General features: G+C 31.6%; 1 protein-coding gene across 1 annotated transcript in view; it reads left to right on the top strand.

Annotated features, from left to right (window-relative positions):
- LOC129751814 (feline leukemia virus subgroup C receptor-related protein 2) overlaps nucleotides 1–17,038 on the top strand; it is a 117,179-nt gene that overhangs the window by 27,998 nt on the left and 72,143 nt on the right. The window contains exons 2-3 of the mRNA XM_055747542.1: nucleotides 10,652–11,776; nucleotides 12,416–12,530. Of these exons, the coding sequence (XP_055603517.1) occupies nucleotides 11,638–11,776; nucleotides 12,416–12,530 (254 nt within the window). The 5' untranslated portion in view covers nucleotides 10,652–11,637. The remainder of the gene's footprint in view (nucleotides 1–10,651; nucleotides 11,777–12,415; nucleotides 12,531–17,038) is intronic.

Genomic DNA, 17,038 nt, shown 5'->3' with positions numbered 1-17,038 from the left:
CAGATAGGAAGGGGGAGGGCTATTTGCGTTTATTGGAAATCCTACTTGGCAGGTAGGATTGATGTGTAAATTTTTTTTCGAAATGGGCTCAAATACACAGTTAAATAAAAATGGAAAGAGCTCACCAATTTGCGGGGACCTGATGTTGCGAATGATGCTGCAATGCATTCACATTTCGCTCTGGAATCGTTAACCAGATTCCTACCCAAGCAACCAAAAGTCCCATAAAACAGGTACAAAAACGCTTACTCAGCCCCATCATTGATATGAAGTACGTTCTATGCAGCTCAAAATTTAAGTTCTTATTGATACTTTCAAGTTCCAAAACAAGTCTTAATGAGCTTCTATTCAGCTTCCAGCGGCCTCTTAATTCAGCTTCCGAAAAATCGCAAAATGAGCAATCTCTCTCTATCTCAACTGAACCGTTGGCTTCGGTTCATATCCCCTTCTCTCGATTATTTACTGTGTTCTGTACCGGTGCCGCCATGATGCCACGTGCCGGATTTCTAACTCTACAAATTGCTGAATTGCTTCTTTCCTACATTGCCTACATATATCGCGTCAGAATGGTCACTCAAGTACAAAATTACTTATTGAAAAAAAAACTTGCCCAGCTTGGGGATCGAACTCCGACCTTCGTGGTGAGAATCGAACACGCTACCACGAGACCACGCCTAGATGTTGTTCTAACTGAAACTAAAACTCGAAGAGGTGATTTGATTTTGGAAGCACATCAATGCACTTTTTGTGACTTATCAATACCCGTTTGAGAACTTTTGTGCCCTTTATGTGACTTACCAAATCCCGTATTGAGCACTTTTGTGCACTTTGTGTGACTTAAGTCTCGTATAACGTACGTATAGATCACTTTTGCAGCTTTCAAGTTCGTTAATGAGTACATATAGTTCACTAATGGGAATTGGGCAGAACAAGTCACATACAACGTACATATTAATCACTTTTGCAACTTTCAAGTTCATTAATGAGTACATAAAGTTCACTAAAAGGAATTGGGCAGTTGATTCTCTTTGTCAGCCAATATGTAATTTTCAATGCCTTCATTCAAGTAAATATGTGACTTTTGGTTGCTTGGGTATTTCTTGCAATTTCCGGTCCGTTCAAATGAATTCTTGTACTAATATGACCTTTTCCCAAATTTTTTATCATCCGGAACCAAATTTCGTGTGTAGCCAGCTGAGCTTGGGCGAGACTTGACGACATTTAAAGACGCTGCGACGCAAAAACATCCGCTCTGCTATCGGAAACCAGAACTGCGCGGTTTCTCGCTTCCGGGATTCGAAGATTCCAACACGATAAAAATGCATAAATTCTTTCTCTAATTTCTTATTTTTCAAAAAATTTGCTCCAGCTTGAAAAATAAACACGTCACAACGCAACAAAGGATTGCTTCGATCCTTCTTATTTAAGAACAAAATCATCTTCAACTAAAATAATCATGAGAATTGAAATCACGTATACAATTCAATGCAAACTCAAAATTCACCCCGATCGGTTAAATTCACTTCTTTTTTCGATGTGTCTATCTTTTGCCGTGCATATTTGAATTTTAACGAATTCATCCTATGAAAAACAAATTTGGTGCGTGTATATCCTGATAATCTTGATAAAGGTAAATGACTGTTCAACACTGGGCTAAGTTATGTTTTACCTGAATCGAACCTGATCGGAAGGATTCCGCAGAACCCGAGGACGATGATGGTGATCTTTTACGGTTAAGCCCGAGACCACAAAGGATCTGCGAGCCGAGCCGTGAAAAAGCCGACCGGTGTTCCTGGGCGAATTCCTTGGAGTTACACGAATACTAAACATAACACGGGCTTTACTCACGGACGCCTGATTTAGCAAGCTTCCTTTTCACCCCTAATTTTCTCTTTTCTTTCCTCCTTTTCCTCCTCTGTTAATTGACAGCAGCCAGCAGTAAAAATGTAGCCTACTGTGGTGCTATCTTGTTGTGAGACTGAAAAAGGAACATGAATTTTCTACTAAATTAAAACAAAAACCAAACGATTTGTAACCAGCCGGTTACAAAGATTGCTTTGCTTTTTTGGTTGAATCTTTTTATAATCATTGTAAGCATATTCACTTAATGGAGCCACTCTTCTAAATATACCTATCCTAAGAACATTTCTCTAAACGTCATTAAACATCAAATCAAGCTTGGTGACAATAACATCCAATCAAATTAGGTAATCAACAGTATTGGTTTTAAATTGTGCAAAACCATGATATGCAGCCGAATTCCGGTACTTGAAGAAAATTACCAAAAATCTCTTCTAGAAAAGAAATTCTAAAATTGTCGTTCTCTTCATAAAAATGTCTTTTCTTCTTGGCTGATTCCGAAAAAGTAAAGAGAAAGAAAAAAAAAACAAATGTAAGAGAAGAAAAAAGTATAGTTCACCTATTCACCGCTAGACGTCTTTAACGTTTGTTGTCGGTGAGACTTTTCAAAACGACTTATTGTTTGCACCGTTTTTCTCCCATGTTAGTTTGTTTCCCAATATTGAGCATGAAAAAAAACATATCGTTGAGTGTTGAAGGCATAATTGGACATTTTGAAAAATGCAGCTAGAAAGTTACATGTTTGTAAACAATCGGATGTGTTGAACGGCAACGATGTTAATAATTTTACCACAGAATTTGACAAAAACATTCGAAAGTGTCATACTTATTGATTAAGATAAATTATAGGTTTAATCGATTACCTGAGCCAAGATATCGCAATGTTGTTAAAACTTGTAAATGTACAGGAATTGTTGTGGTTCTTTCATCCTTCAATGGGATAGCGTTAAATGGTTGATCCAATAATTTAATAAACTTCTCAGCCAAACATTTTGGCATTCGAAAGAGTTTTTCAAACTTCCATCCGAAATATCAAATGGATTACTAATATCTCTCAAATATCGACGATGCCGAAGTAGTTCGATTTTTTCTTGGCATTTATACCACTTCTTTTTTGCATAGTAATATGATACAATCATTTGCTCCATTATTTTCAAGTTTTAATAGGTATTAACGTTTAATTTAACAAAAATCCTCTCTGAAAAGAAATGTCTTTTTAAATTTCCGAAGCAAAAATGCAGAAGAAATTAAAAATTTCGTTTTCTATTTCAAACGTCAAAAAAATGTCTTCTTTGAATAGGCTGGAATGTCAATCTAAGAAAATTTCACAAAGAAAAAAATCCGAAGAGATTGAAAATCATGTTTTCTTTTTTAAACGTCAAAAAATGTCTTCTTTAAATTCACCGGAATTCCAAGATAAGAAAATTTTAAAAATGTCTTCAATAATTTTTTTTCTTTCACGACATTTTTTGCCCGGAATTCGGCTGATGGATTACAAATCGTTATCAATCCGGTTGATTTTCCCACTCAATCCCATTACACAAACGGAGCTCCCGATAATTAACTATTATATAGATTATAGACAAATGGTTGGCGGGGTGTAGTAATTTGAAAACAAAAAAAGCAAATATGCGGAACTGTTCAAACACAACTGCCATTTATGGAGAAGAGCTTTAAATGACTGTGCAAATATGCAAATCACGTGACCTTTGTATGACGTATGAAAGAATGGTGACCGTCCTCAATGCAATCGGTCATAAGAATAAAACTTTGATTTTAAAAGTCCAGTTTGTCTGAAGAGAAAATTCGGCTTTAAAAATGTTGCCCGTTCCTTAATCTTGAAACGCTATTTGGAATATTTTTTCTTATTTTTCTCTTTTTAAATAAAGATCCTTCAGCAGAGCTTTTCTTAATCAATTTTCCCCTTTGAATAGTTATAACTCTAAAAAGATCCCAAATTCTAAATCGAAATCACAAAAAGTAGTAGAAGACACCATTTGGAAACTATTTCCGCAATTTGATGACGGTGTCTGAAATCCCGACAAGAAGAATCCATTCCATTCCGACAGAGAGCTACTGCTGCAGCTGAAGCTTCTCGAGAGTGCTCACAAATCTTTCAAACAGGCAAGTCTCTTGAAACTTCAAGAATCCTTTCCCACCCCAATCCTGGAAAGCTGACGGCCCGCATTTTGTTTCCACCACCCCCTCCCCGGGAGCCAGCCTGCCAGTTACAGTCAAAGTTATTGCGGCGTCAAACCCAAACACAAATATGGCAGCAGAGTGATTTCGTCCGACCTTTCCCACGTTTGGGTGAAATTATGTCTCTGTGCCAGTTTGCACTACGACTAGGTAATAACTATGAGTAGGCAGATATGCGATGCATTATTCCCCTAGCTTTAGCTTCAGCTAGAACCAGGCGAAGTGATTTATCAGATTGATAATGTATGCTTCTATTAGCTTTACTTTACTTGACTTATGGGCAACGCTCACTGGCACTTCATTCGGCTTTACCCCAAATCTACTGAGTTGAATACCTAATCAAAAATATAGCCTATTTACCTCGAAATAACAATTTCTCAGATTATTAGGAAATCAACCTCGGGAAAATGTAGAATTATAAAGCATGGATATGACGTTTGAGGCCAAATTCATTCGACCTTTTGAAAATCTAAGGCTTGAAAAGATTACCATGGTACTCAGAAATGACACACGCGTCTCCATCAAGCAGCTTGTAGGACCTAATTTAACGCATGGCTGTAGGATTTCTCAGAGACACGACCAGATTAGAATCACATCGTTCAACTTATCATCCCGCGAATCTCACCCGTGACAAGTGACAACATTAATGATGACGAAGTGTGTGGCACTCCCTACATTTGGGAGCTGCAAGGAGTTTGGGAGTACTGAATGTGCATGAATATTCGAATACTAAGGCTGAAAATGTTTTTGAAGAGTTCAGATATGATGTTAGACAAAGGATTTTTATTTATTTTTTTCAGTAAATTATAAAAAAGTTAAACCTTAAAAATTTTATCACTATCGCTATTGTCGTTTCACACCCCTCATATAGGGAAATCACCAACTCAATACAATGTGCTATCTTGCAATTGCAATTACTCTGTGATTTTATGATGGCAATTGCTCACGTGCATTCATCCAAGAGCTTGGAGTTTTGTTGCAAAAAAAAATTGGCCGTAATGTGTCTATCTTGTGTTTCTGTCTGTCGGCTTTCATTAATAGCTGGAACTCGTTAGTGGGGGGAAATTTCCTACTAATGACCAATCACATTAGGGCCGGTCACCATTCTTTCATACAAACGTCACGTGACGTGATTTATTTGCACAATCATTCTGAGCTCTCATCTCCTCCATACACGGCAGTTGTGTGTGAACTGTTCCGCATATTTGCAATTTTCCAAGTACTTTCTACCGACCACGTGTTTTGGACTAAGGCATAATTACTTCCACTTAAAACCTTTTTCCTGATAATAATTATTGTTTGCCGGCTCGGATTACTTGAAAGCTTCAATCGGATTGATAGCTATTTGTAATCCAGAATTGATACTCTCCATAATGAGGAAACAAACGAAGGCAATTGTCACTTAGAGAATCAATTGAATAAAAATCAGAAAAGCAAAAAATAGGCTTATTTGCTGCTCTGTGGCGTTCTGCAAGCGTTGAAAAAGCGGCTCCATAGCGTAAACAAATTTTGGAAATATTTGAACATAAAAAACCATTTGTAAATTTTGTAAATTTTTAATGTTTTTGTAATGTTTGTAAATTTTGTAATTTTTGTAATTTTTGTAATATTTGTAATTTTTGTAATTTTTTGTAATTTTTGTAATTTTTGTAATTTTTGTAATTTTTGTAATTTTTGTAATTTTTGTAATTTTTGTAATTTTTGTAATTTTTGTAATTTTTGTAATTTTTGTAATTTTTGTAATTTTTGTAATTTTTGTAATTTTTGTAATTTTTGTAATTTTTGTAATTTTTGTAATTTTTGTAATTTTTGTAATTTTTGTAATTTTTGTAATTTTTGTAATTTTTGTAATTTTTGTAATTTTTGTAATTTTTGTAATTTTTGTAATTTTTGTAATTTTTGTAATTTTTGTAATTTTTGTAATTTTTGTAATTTTTGTAATTTTTGTAATTTTTGTAATTTTTGTAATTTTTGTAATTTTTGTAATTTTTGTAATTTTTGTAATTTTTGTAGTTTTTGTAATTTTTGTCATTTTTGTAATTTTTGTAATTTTTGTAATTTTTGTAATTTTTGTAATTTTTGTAATTTTTGTAATTTTTGTAATTTTTGTAATTTTTGTAATTTTTGTCATTTTTGTCATTTTTGTCATTTTTGTAATTTTTGTAATTTTTGTAATTTTTGTAATTTTTGTAATTTTTGTAATTTTTGTAATTTTTGTAATTTTTGTAATTTTTGTAATTTTTGTAATTTTTGTAATTTTTGTAATTTTTGTAATTTTTGTAATTTTTGTAATTTTTGTAATTTTTGTAATTTTTGTAATTTTTGTAATTTTTGTATTTTTTGTAATTTTTGTAATTTTTGTAATTTTTGTAATTTTTGTAATTTTTGTAATTTTTGTAATTTTTGTAATTTTTGTAATTTTTGTAATTTTTGTAATTTTTGTAATTTTTGTAATTTTTGTAATTTTTGTAATTTTTGTAATTTTTGTAATTTTTGTAATTTTTGTAATTTTTGTAATTTTTGTAATTTTTGTAATTTTTGTAATTTTTGTAATTTTTGTAATTTTTGTAATTTTTGTAATTTTTGTAATTTTTGTAATTTTTGTAATTTTTGTAATTTTTGTAATTTTTGTAATTTTTGTAATTTTTGTAATTTTTGTAATTTTTGTAATTTTTGTAATTTTTGTAATTTTTGTAATTTTTGTAATTTTTGTAATTTTTGTAATTTTTGTAATTTTTGTAATTTTTGTAATTTTTGTAATTTTTGTAATTTTTGTAATTTTTGTAATTTTTGTAATTTTTGTAATTTTTGTAATTTTTGTAATTTTTGTCATTTTTGTAATTTTTGTAACTTTTGTCATTTTTGTCATTCTTGTCATTTTTGTAATTTTTGTTATTTTTGTAATTTTTGTAATTTTTGTAATTTTTGTAATTTTTGTAATTTTTGTAATTTTTGTAATTTTTGTAATTTTTGTAATTTTTGTAATTTTTGTAATTTTTGTAATTTTTGTAATTTTTGTAATTTTTGTAATTTTTGTAATTTTTGTCGTTTTTGTAATTTTTGTAATTTTTGTAATTTTTGTAATTTTTGTAATTTTATAATTTTTGTAATTTTTGTAATTTTTGTAATTTTTGTAATTTTTGTAATTTTTGTCATTTTTGTAATTTTTGTAATTTTTGTAATTTTTGTAATTTTTGTAATTTTTGTAATTTTTGTAATTTTTGTAATTTTTGTAATTTTTGTAATTATTGTAATTTTTGTAATTTTTGTAATTTTTGTAATTTTTGTAATTTTTGTCATTTTTGTCATTTTTGTCATTTTTGTCATTTTTGTCATTTTTGTCATTTTTGTCATTTTTGTCATTTTTGTCATTTTTGTCATTTTTGTCATTTTTGTCATTTTTGTCATTTTTGTCATTTTTGTCATTTTTGTCATTTTTGTCATTTTTGTCATTTTTGTCATTTTTGTCATTTTTGTCATTTTTGTCATTTTTGTCATTTTTGTCATTTTTGTCATTTTTGTCATTTTTGTCATTTTTGTCATTTTTGTCATTTTTGTCATTTTTGTCATTTTTGTCATTTTTGTCATTTTTGTCATTTTTGTCATTTTTGTCATTTTTGTCATTTTTGTCATTTTTGTCATTTTTGTCATTTTTGTCATTTTTGTCATTTTTGTCATTTTTGTCATTTTTGTCATTTTTGTCATTTTTGTCATTTTTGTCATTTTTGTCATTTTGGTCATTTTTGTCATTTTTGTCATTTTTGTCATTTTTGTCATTTATGTCATTTTTGTCATTTTTGTCATTTTTGTCATTTTTGTCATTTTTGTCATTTTTGTCATTTTTGTCATTTTTGTCATTTTTGTCATTGTTGTCATTTTTGTCATTTTTGTCATTTTTGTCATTTTTGTCATTTTTGTCATTTTTGTCATTTTTGTCATTTTTGTCATTTTTGTCATTTTTGTCATTTTTGTCATTTTTGTCATTTTTGTCATTTTTGTCATTTTTGTCATTTTTGTCATTTTTGTCATTTTTGTCATTTTTGTCATTTTTGTCATTTTTGTCATTTTTGTCATTTTTGTCATTTTTGTCATTTTTGTCATTTTTGTCATTTTTGTCATTTTTGTCATTTTTGTCATTTTTGTCATTTTTGTCATTTTTGTCATTTTTGTCATTTTTGTCATTTTTGTCATTTTTGTCATTTTTGTCATTTTTGTCATTTTTGTCATTTTTGTCATTTTTGTCATTTTTGTCATTTTTGTCATTTTTGTCATTTTTGTCATTTTTGTCATTTTTGTCATTTTTGTCATTTTTGTCATTTTTGTCATTTTTGTCATTTTTGTCATTTTTGTCATTTTTGTCATTTTTGTTATTTTTGTCATTTTTGTCATTTTTGTCATTTTTGTCATTTTTGTCATTTTTGTCATTTTTGTCATTTTTGTCATTTTTGTCATTTTTGTCATTTTTGTCATTTTTGTCATTTTTGTCATTTTTGTCATTTTTGTCATTTTTGTCATTTTTGTCATTTTTGTCATTTTTGTCATTTTTGTCATTTTTGTCATTTTTGTCATTTTTGTCATTTTTGTCATTTTTGTCATTTTTGTCATTTTTGTCATTTTTGTCATTTTTGTCATTTTTGTCATTTTTGTCATTTTTGTCATTTTTGTCATTTTTGTCATTTTTGTCATTTTTGTCATTTTTGTCATTTTTGTCATTTTTGTCATTTTTGTCATTTTTGTCATTTTTGTCATTTTTGTCATTTTTGTCATTTTTGTCATTTTTGTCATTTTTGTCATTTTTGTCATTTTTGTCATTTTTGTCATTTTTGTCATTTTAGTCATTTTTGTCATTTTTGTCATTTTTGTCATTTTTGTCATTTTTGTCATTTTTGTCATTTTTGTCATTTTTGTCATTTTTGTCATTTTTGTCATTTTTGTCATTTTTGTCATTTTTGTCATTTTTGTCATTTTTGTCATTTTTGTCATTTTTGTCATTTTTGTCATTTTTGTCATTTTTGTCATTTTTGTCATTTTTGTCATTTTTGTCATTTTTGTCATTTTTGTCATTTTTGTCATTTTTGTCATTTTTGTCATTTTTGTCATTTTTGTCATTTTTGTCATTTTTGTCATTTTTGTCATTTTTGTCATTTTTGTCATTTTTGTCATTTTTGTCATTTTTGTCATTTTTGTCATTTTTGTCATTTTTGTCATTTTTGTCATTTTTGTCATTTTTGTCATTTTTGTCATTTTTGTCATTTTTGTCATTTTTGTCATTTTTGTCATTTTTGTCATTTTTGTCATTTTTGTCATTTTTGTCATTTTTGTCATTTTTGTCATTTTTGTCATTTTTGTCATTTTTGTCATTTTTGTCATTTTTGTCATTTTTGTCATTTTTGTCATTTTTGTCATTTTTGTCATGTTTGTCATGTTTGTCATTTTTGTCATTTTTGTCATTTTTGTCATTTTTGTCATTTTTGTCATTTTTGTCATTTTTGTCATTTTTGTCATTTTTGTCATTTTTGTCATTTTTGTCATTTTTGTCATTTTTGTCATTTTTGTCATTTTTGTCATTTTTGTCATTTTTGTCATTTTTGTCATTTTTGTCATTTTTGTCATTTTTGTCATTTTTGTCATTTTTGTCATTTTTGTCATTTTTGTCATTTTTGTCATTTTTGTCATTTTTGTCATTTTTGTCATTTTTGTCATTTCTGTCATTTCTGTCATTTTTGTCATTTTTGTCATTTTTGTCATTTTTGTCATTTTTGTCATTTTTGTCATTTTTGTCATTTTTGTCATTTTTGTCATTTTTGTCATTTTTGTCATTTTTGTCATTTTTGTCATTTTTGTCATTTTTGTCATTTTTGTCATTTTTGTCATTTTTGTCATTTTTGTCATTTTTGTCATTTTTGTCATTTTTGTCATTTTGGTCATTTTTGTCATTTTTGTCATTTTTGTCATTTTTGTCATTTTTGTCATTTTTGTCATTTTTGTCATTTTTGTCATTTTTGTCATTTTTGTCATTTTTGTCATTTTTGTCATTTTTTAATTTTTTAATTTTTGTCATTTTTTTTAAAATATTTCTTAATTTAGACATTTTTGTCATATTCGTCATCTTCAGACAGTTTTTTTGCAAAACTGTTATAATTCAGGAAAGCGATTTTTGGCATTTCTTTTGATCTGTGAGTGTAATCTTCTTTTTCCTACACAAGAAATGAGCTGATTCCTGTTAATTGAGTAACTTTTCTGAGAAACAAGGTTGTTAAATAAATGTTATAAATAGGATTTATTATCAAGAGACCACTGATAAGGACTTTCAACTCGTTTTATGAGCCAAAACTTAGGTAAAAAAATAATTTGAAATCTTTCAATCCATTTGCAAATGCAACATTTCGATTAAGTTTTAATTGAATTTGAATAGCTCCAACAGTTCGCTTGGAGCGCTATTATCATTCAAAACACCCTCTCGGCAATAACAAACAAAAATTGGAGTGTTTTTCTTGCATACAAATTCGATCAACAGCATTTCAGCAGTTGTAGTTGCCGGTAGTAATCGTTGATAATAAATCTACCTTTTCTCCTTCTTTCTTCTTTTCAGCACTTTTCAACCAGTTGAAACTTTGCAATATCATCCTCCTGCAGTAGACGCCATGCTTTTGCTTAGCACCAAACAGAGAAAAAAAACTGCTAGTTCCTGATACCGAAAGTGCGCCAAGAATGCAACACAGCTTGTAGCGGAAGGAAAAAACGACAAAATCTCTCCAGCATCGATATTCTTCATCTCTATGCTGCTGCTGCTTTCATCCGAAAACTTACACCATCTTCCGGCGGAATAAGAAAACGAATTCGAACGGGAAGGAAGTGGCTCCCTACTACTGAAAGCTTCCCAGGAAATCGGAAGGAAGCGAGTCCTTGAAGGCGGTTCTGAGTTGGAATTTTCTGCAAAGCCAAGCAAGCAATAGTAGTGAATCAACATTCTCGTGCATTTTATTAATATTTAACGAGGCTGAAAACTGGGAATCGGAAATCGGAGGTACACACAGGAAATGAGAAACCAGGAGATGTGATGATGCTGATGATGACGACGATGATCATTAGGATGCAACCGGTATCGATTATGTGTCTATTTTGGGCGCACTAGTTGGAATCTGCTTGAGAGTGCAGGGGAAAAAAGAAGCTGCTCGAATCAGCGTCCTCTAAAAGCACGTGTCATAAATTGGGTGAACGTTATTGGAATCCAAAACTAGCAAATCCAAGCTCCCAAACCAAAAAAAAAAAAATATAGTAGAATAAATGACAATAATACTAGTACCTTATAGATAATAGATTCTACTCCAGATGTAATCTATTTAGAAGCAACTATTTATCAGTATTTCCTGTAATTGCTGAAAGCCTTTACAAAAGATACCAAAAATACTAAAAGTAAAACTAACTCAACGTGTAGCAGACAATACCCTACTCTATAGTGACTAACGCTTAGTAGAAAAGAAGTATAATTGAAGTTAGAACCTTAGAAAAATAACTATAAAAAAAACCCACCTTCACTGTAACGTCATAAAACATCAAGAATACTATTCTCACAACATGGATCTTAAGCACTCGAACGTACCGGAAGTGACTGTAGTTGCTGATGCCTACATGCCCGGCAGCAAATCTTCCGATCTCATCAAACCACCCATCAATGGATCCAGTGCAACGCTCGATAAACCTGCTCTACAACCTGGTGAGTTGTTTAAAATTTTATTCATCGACACGGTCTCATGATTCGATTTTCCACCGGAAATATGAATCCAATTATTTCCAATCACTAATGAAGTTTCGATTCTCAAAAAACTTCCAAAAGTCTATGATTCATTATCTCACAATCCACAAACCCGGCTATATATAAATTTTCATTCCACTGCATCCTATCAATTGAAGAAAATTTTAAAGATCTCAAGAGAAGCTTTCTCCATTATCAATTCGATTCATTCAAATCGTTTTACATTTATGACTCTCCATCTCAGAGGTTCAATTACCTTCCGTTGAATTTCATTTCTTTCAACCAAAGAAAAGAAATCGATAGTAGGAAGTAGAAAGCTCGAAATGAGAAATCGCGATAGAACACGTAGACTCAATCACGAAACCGTTTCTAATAGTTGCTTTGCCATGCGGAAGAGACTTCAATCAGTATGATGAGATGAAAATGGTCCCGGGTTGGGTGGGGTTCCGGGAATCGAACATTCCAAATTTGATCGAAATTCTAGCTCAACCGACATATTCTCCGACTTCTCATTTTTTTTTGTATCAGAATCTCGTTCTAAATCATTTGTTTCTATCATCCATATTCTCCCTCAATTTGTATCTTCTATCTATTCGCCAGGCGAGTTCCGGGTCTACAAACGGCGATGGCTGGTGCTGGCCATTTTTGTGATGTACTCGGCCTCGAATGCGCTCCAGTGGATCCAGTACAGTATTATAGCGAATATCGTTCAAAAGTGAGTATGCATCCAGTACAGATTTTTGATTGGTATCACATCGAAATATCCATAAGGACTGTCTCGAAAACTCTTAAGCAATATCTTTCTGTGAATGAAAATGAAATAAATTTATTATTTTTATTTTTTCTATTCGGTTTATTGAAGATTAGTATGATAAGAAAAATAAGTCAAAAAATAATTTGATTGATGAAATACCTTCCAACAGGTTCTGCACAGTAATTTTTGTGCATTTCCTGGATGCTGCCTTCCAATTTTTCTCGTATCCTTCCATGCTTTGAGAAACTGTTCCCTCCTTCCTGAAGATCCTCTTCACAATCGCTCAGTATCGTTCAATCAGTCGAAAATCTAAACAATTTGGTGGATTGATGATTTTCTCGACGAATCGGATGTTATTGTCTGAAAGCCACTGTAGTACAGGCTTGGCGTAATGTGCAGATGTCAAATCTGGCCAGAAGAAAGGGGAATACTTATGTTTTTTTATTGACGATTTGTAGCTCGAAACCACACTCAGAGAGTGCTGCGATCAAAACGATGATATCATGGATAGAAACGTCAAGTTACATAGTCTTTTTTTTTTCAAAACAAAGAGGAAAATTGTACAATTTCGGTGTTTAAAGGTAAATTATTCAAGATTTAATTGTATAATAAGGTAAGAAAAAGTTAACTACGTAATCATGTATACTTTTAAACCCGTGTTTTAACTTATATACGTTAATTTTCAGTTGGCAAAAAACTCTGTAGTGCCACTGAGCAACAGAGTGGAAAGCTTGCCCGGAATTAGAATCTTTCCAGTTTAGATCACAAAGGATTGTCTTAGAACTAATAATAAACCACCCTTAAGATGATAATCTTCAACATTAATCAGTTTTAGAGACAAAATTAATATGTTTCTTAATAATTTCTTGATTCGTACCGAGTCTTGAAGAAATATTCTTAGAAAAATAAATTAAAACAGCCCATAAAAAAGCGAATAAGGTTGCTTCCCGAAAACCTAAAGGCATTTGGTGAAATGGAGAAAGTGATTAAAATTATCAATCAATCAATCAATTGGTATAAATATATAATATAATAATATCAATATAGTATAAAGAATAAAAAGCCTTTCACAGACATTTTTTGAAAATTTTCTCTTAAATTAAAATCAGTAGATCTATCTTAAGTTGGCTAAACATAACGTGGTCTGACACATTCATCAAACCCGTTTTCTATCGAAACAGCTTCTATATAATTCAATCCAAAACATTTGAAGTTCAATTTTGTAAGAATAACCCCGATAAACCCTATTTTCTCGTGCAAAAAGCATTCAAATAAGTCAATTACAGCTTTTCATAAAAAATCATGTCATTTAAATTTTCTGAAATTCAGCTGTTTTAAAAAAACTTATATTCGCTGCCGTGTTAAAAAAACAGCAATCATCACTCTTTTGTTAGTACCATAAGTGAAAATCAGTTGAGGCAGCATGTCGAAATCTTTTGCAGCAAATCGCCAACAGATGGGCAGCAATCTTTTTTTCTACAAAGTCTTAGCAAGCCTTGGTCGAGGGCGGTCGTGTTTTTTTTTCGCTCATTTGAATGTTTGCGTTTTGCGAAGCCAAATGTGGTTTTCATGCATAGTACTTTGAAATATACAAGGTAGGCTATTCCGCTCTCTTTCAACGTATTGGTAAGAGGCCCCAAAAAATAGTTATGGATAGAACTGGCAAATGTATGGAATTTTTCAGAAAATCATTTTTTTTTTTTTTAATTACCAATCATTAAAATTATGAGAAAAATATGCATTGATGCATTTTAATGCAACGAACAATATTTGGCTTTTCAAAATCACTTAAAGTAATATGCAACGGACTTTTGGTCGATTAAAACTAAAATTTGGTGATTATTTTGCCTTGTGTGGTCTTTTTCTTGCGCAGTTTGAACAAAAATTGAAACAAATGATTTTTCATCACAGAAATATGAAGTATTTTACATCGTTATCAAATTTTGAACATAGACAGAAGAAAATATTTAACTGTTTGCTCTCAAAAAAGAGGGACGATGATGAAAATTTCGTTTTGAATGCGCATTATTTATGGTTCAGATACGAAAATCCAAAGCAAAAAATAGTTTCCGATGAGCCTGAAGAATCAATCTTTAATTTGAGGTCCTTTTCAAAGGAATCGAATGACTATTGACGGAGAAATTAATAATTTTGAATGCCATTCTATAGAAAACTGCCAAATTTTCATAACTATTTTTGTTGGTATGCAAGCATGCTGTGTACATACACGGAGCTTTCAAGTGAGGTTAAGCGCAATGGCCTACCTGTTATTTTCCATGTACTATGGTTTTCATGAAGTTTTTTGTTTATGAAATATCGGATCGCATCCGTTTTTTGTGTGTGTTGACTGCAACACAAAACGTTTGATGATTGCTTTATTGTGAAGAGATAATAAACGAAGAAAGTTTTGTGAAAAGTGAATTGCCAAAATTCTTTCTGAAATTGTGTGTCAAGAATAAGCCTTCGGTTGGATTGATGACTTCGGTTCGCATGAAGTTAAAGAAAGTAAAAGGCAAATGTCTTGTGAATGTTTTTTTTCTTGAATTTTCTGGACAGAGCCTACTAGGTGCTATCCCTAACGCTTCTAACGTTGGATAGCTTAGATGGAATAATTTAAAGACGGGATTGGTAGCAATAATTCAGCTTTGTGTTTTTTTTATTTATATACCATAAAACTTCTATCAAAACCATTGTTTAGTGGATAATTACACATTATCCAAAAGAAATAATGCGGGTTAGTTATAGTAATACCGTGGTTTTTCCTATGAATAAATTTCTTTTTGGCTAAGAGATAGAGATTAGTTATAAAAGCCTTCGTACAATCATAAAACTTTTTTTTTTAGTGATTCACCAGATTTGCCTTGTTTTTGTTTAGATCGGGTACTGAAAAATCAGAAATGTCTAAGGTTTGAACTGATTCATAAAATTTGATTTTTAATGTCTGTATAAGACATTAAAAATCAAATTAAAACAGAAATATTTTACAAAAAATCTACATGAGGCCTTCAGTCAGAATAGACTATCTGAACGAACTACTTGCTCTTTTAAATATACTTTCCAGCATTTATTGTATCATTTGTCACAACACAAAACTGTATTTGTAAAAAATTTTTAGTAAGAAACATAGAAAATTTAGGAGATTGGAAACGGCAAAAATACGAAGTGTTGGAACTTTAGAATGGAACATTCAAAGAATATGAAACAAAACAATCTATTGAATCATTCAGCTTAGTTTACAAACGGACGGCTTTCAAACTTCTAAGGCCTTCAGGTTTAATCAGGAGTTTCAATATTGATTCATTTGAAAGTAGGAGATCCTCAAAATTGTACAGTAAGATTGTATTGCTTGTTCCCGGCAATCTTTCATTTGGTTCATTGTGCAATATTGATTATCTCGAATCAATTACGGAGTGTAACTTTAATACCATTGGCCAGGAAGGGCCGTAGGTGGACCGTAGTAGATAGTAAGCTCAAGCTCAAGCTGAAGGGGCAGCAATCATTTTTTTACACTACTTTAGCATCCAACTGAGGCTGACTGAAACCAGTTTTTTTTCCTGGATCTATGCAGATCCTTGAAGGACGACTCGTTGTTATATTTGTCGATGATTTTTTTCACGCTTGTGTGGTGTACTTTGAACCATTTTGCGATTTGGTTGTAGGTTGTTAGAATCCGAAAGATCCCACTTCCCTGCGCTAGCTCAACAGGGGAATAAACTGGATGGTTCTCGAGGAGGAATCACAACAACAGAAACATTTAGGTTTATGGGCGGACTTCTAACCAAAAACAATACGACATGATATTTACAAAAACGATTAAATTTAATGTTTGATTTACGGAATGCACTCAATTAACGTCACTACAATTTGGATGTTAGGGACCATACAATAATTGGGGGTGGATTGATAATTTAGCACTTTGTGCTTTCAAAAAGTGATTATAATCGTAATTAAATTTAAGTAATTTATTTTTATATGGGGTTTTGTACTTGCGCTTTTTTTTTACTGTTCTGGATCTCGTTGCGGCCGTTACTGCGATGGTCGACTCGTTGGGGGACACCTTTTGGGAACCACGGAACGGGATTCGGGAACAGGACTGCCGTAGCTGGTATTGGAAAGAATATTCCGGCGACAACTCGGCCTTTTGGGCGTAGGCCTTGTTTCTTAGTAGGTCCGGGGAGTGGTAATGGTGCACTTTAAGTTCCACGCGAGTGACTCACCAATCGAGAGGGCACTAACGAAAGCGGTCGGCGAATGGACTCCCAGGCGTGCCTCCACCAGGCCTCACCACTGCCACCGTGCCTCAAGGGGGTTGTAGCGTAAAGGGCACTTTAACACAGCACGACCTTTTGCACTCGCGGAACACCGGTGACTTTTTCTGGGCAATGGTGATATCGGCACTGGGAAGAACAAATGTCCTGGGAATCACTACACTCGGCCACACTCGACCGACCAGCTAGGAATTAACTGCG

The sequence above is a fragment of the Uranotaenia lowii genome, chromosome 3 (genome assembly GCF_029784155.1).
Source record: "Uranotaenia lowii strain MFRU-FL chromosome 3, ASM2978415v1, whole genome shotgun sequence".
Taxonomy (NCBI): domain Eukaryota; kingdom Metazoa; phylum Arthropoda; class Insecta; order Diptera; family Culicidae; genus Uranotaenia; species Uranotaenia lowii.
This window is presented reverse-complemented; position numbering and strand designations above follow the sequence as displayed.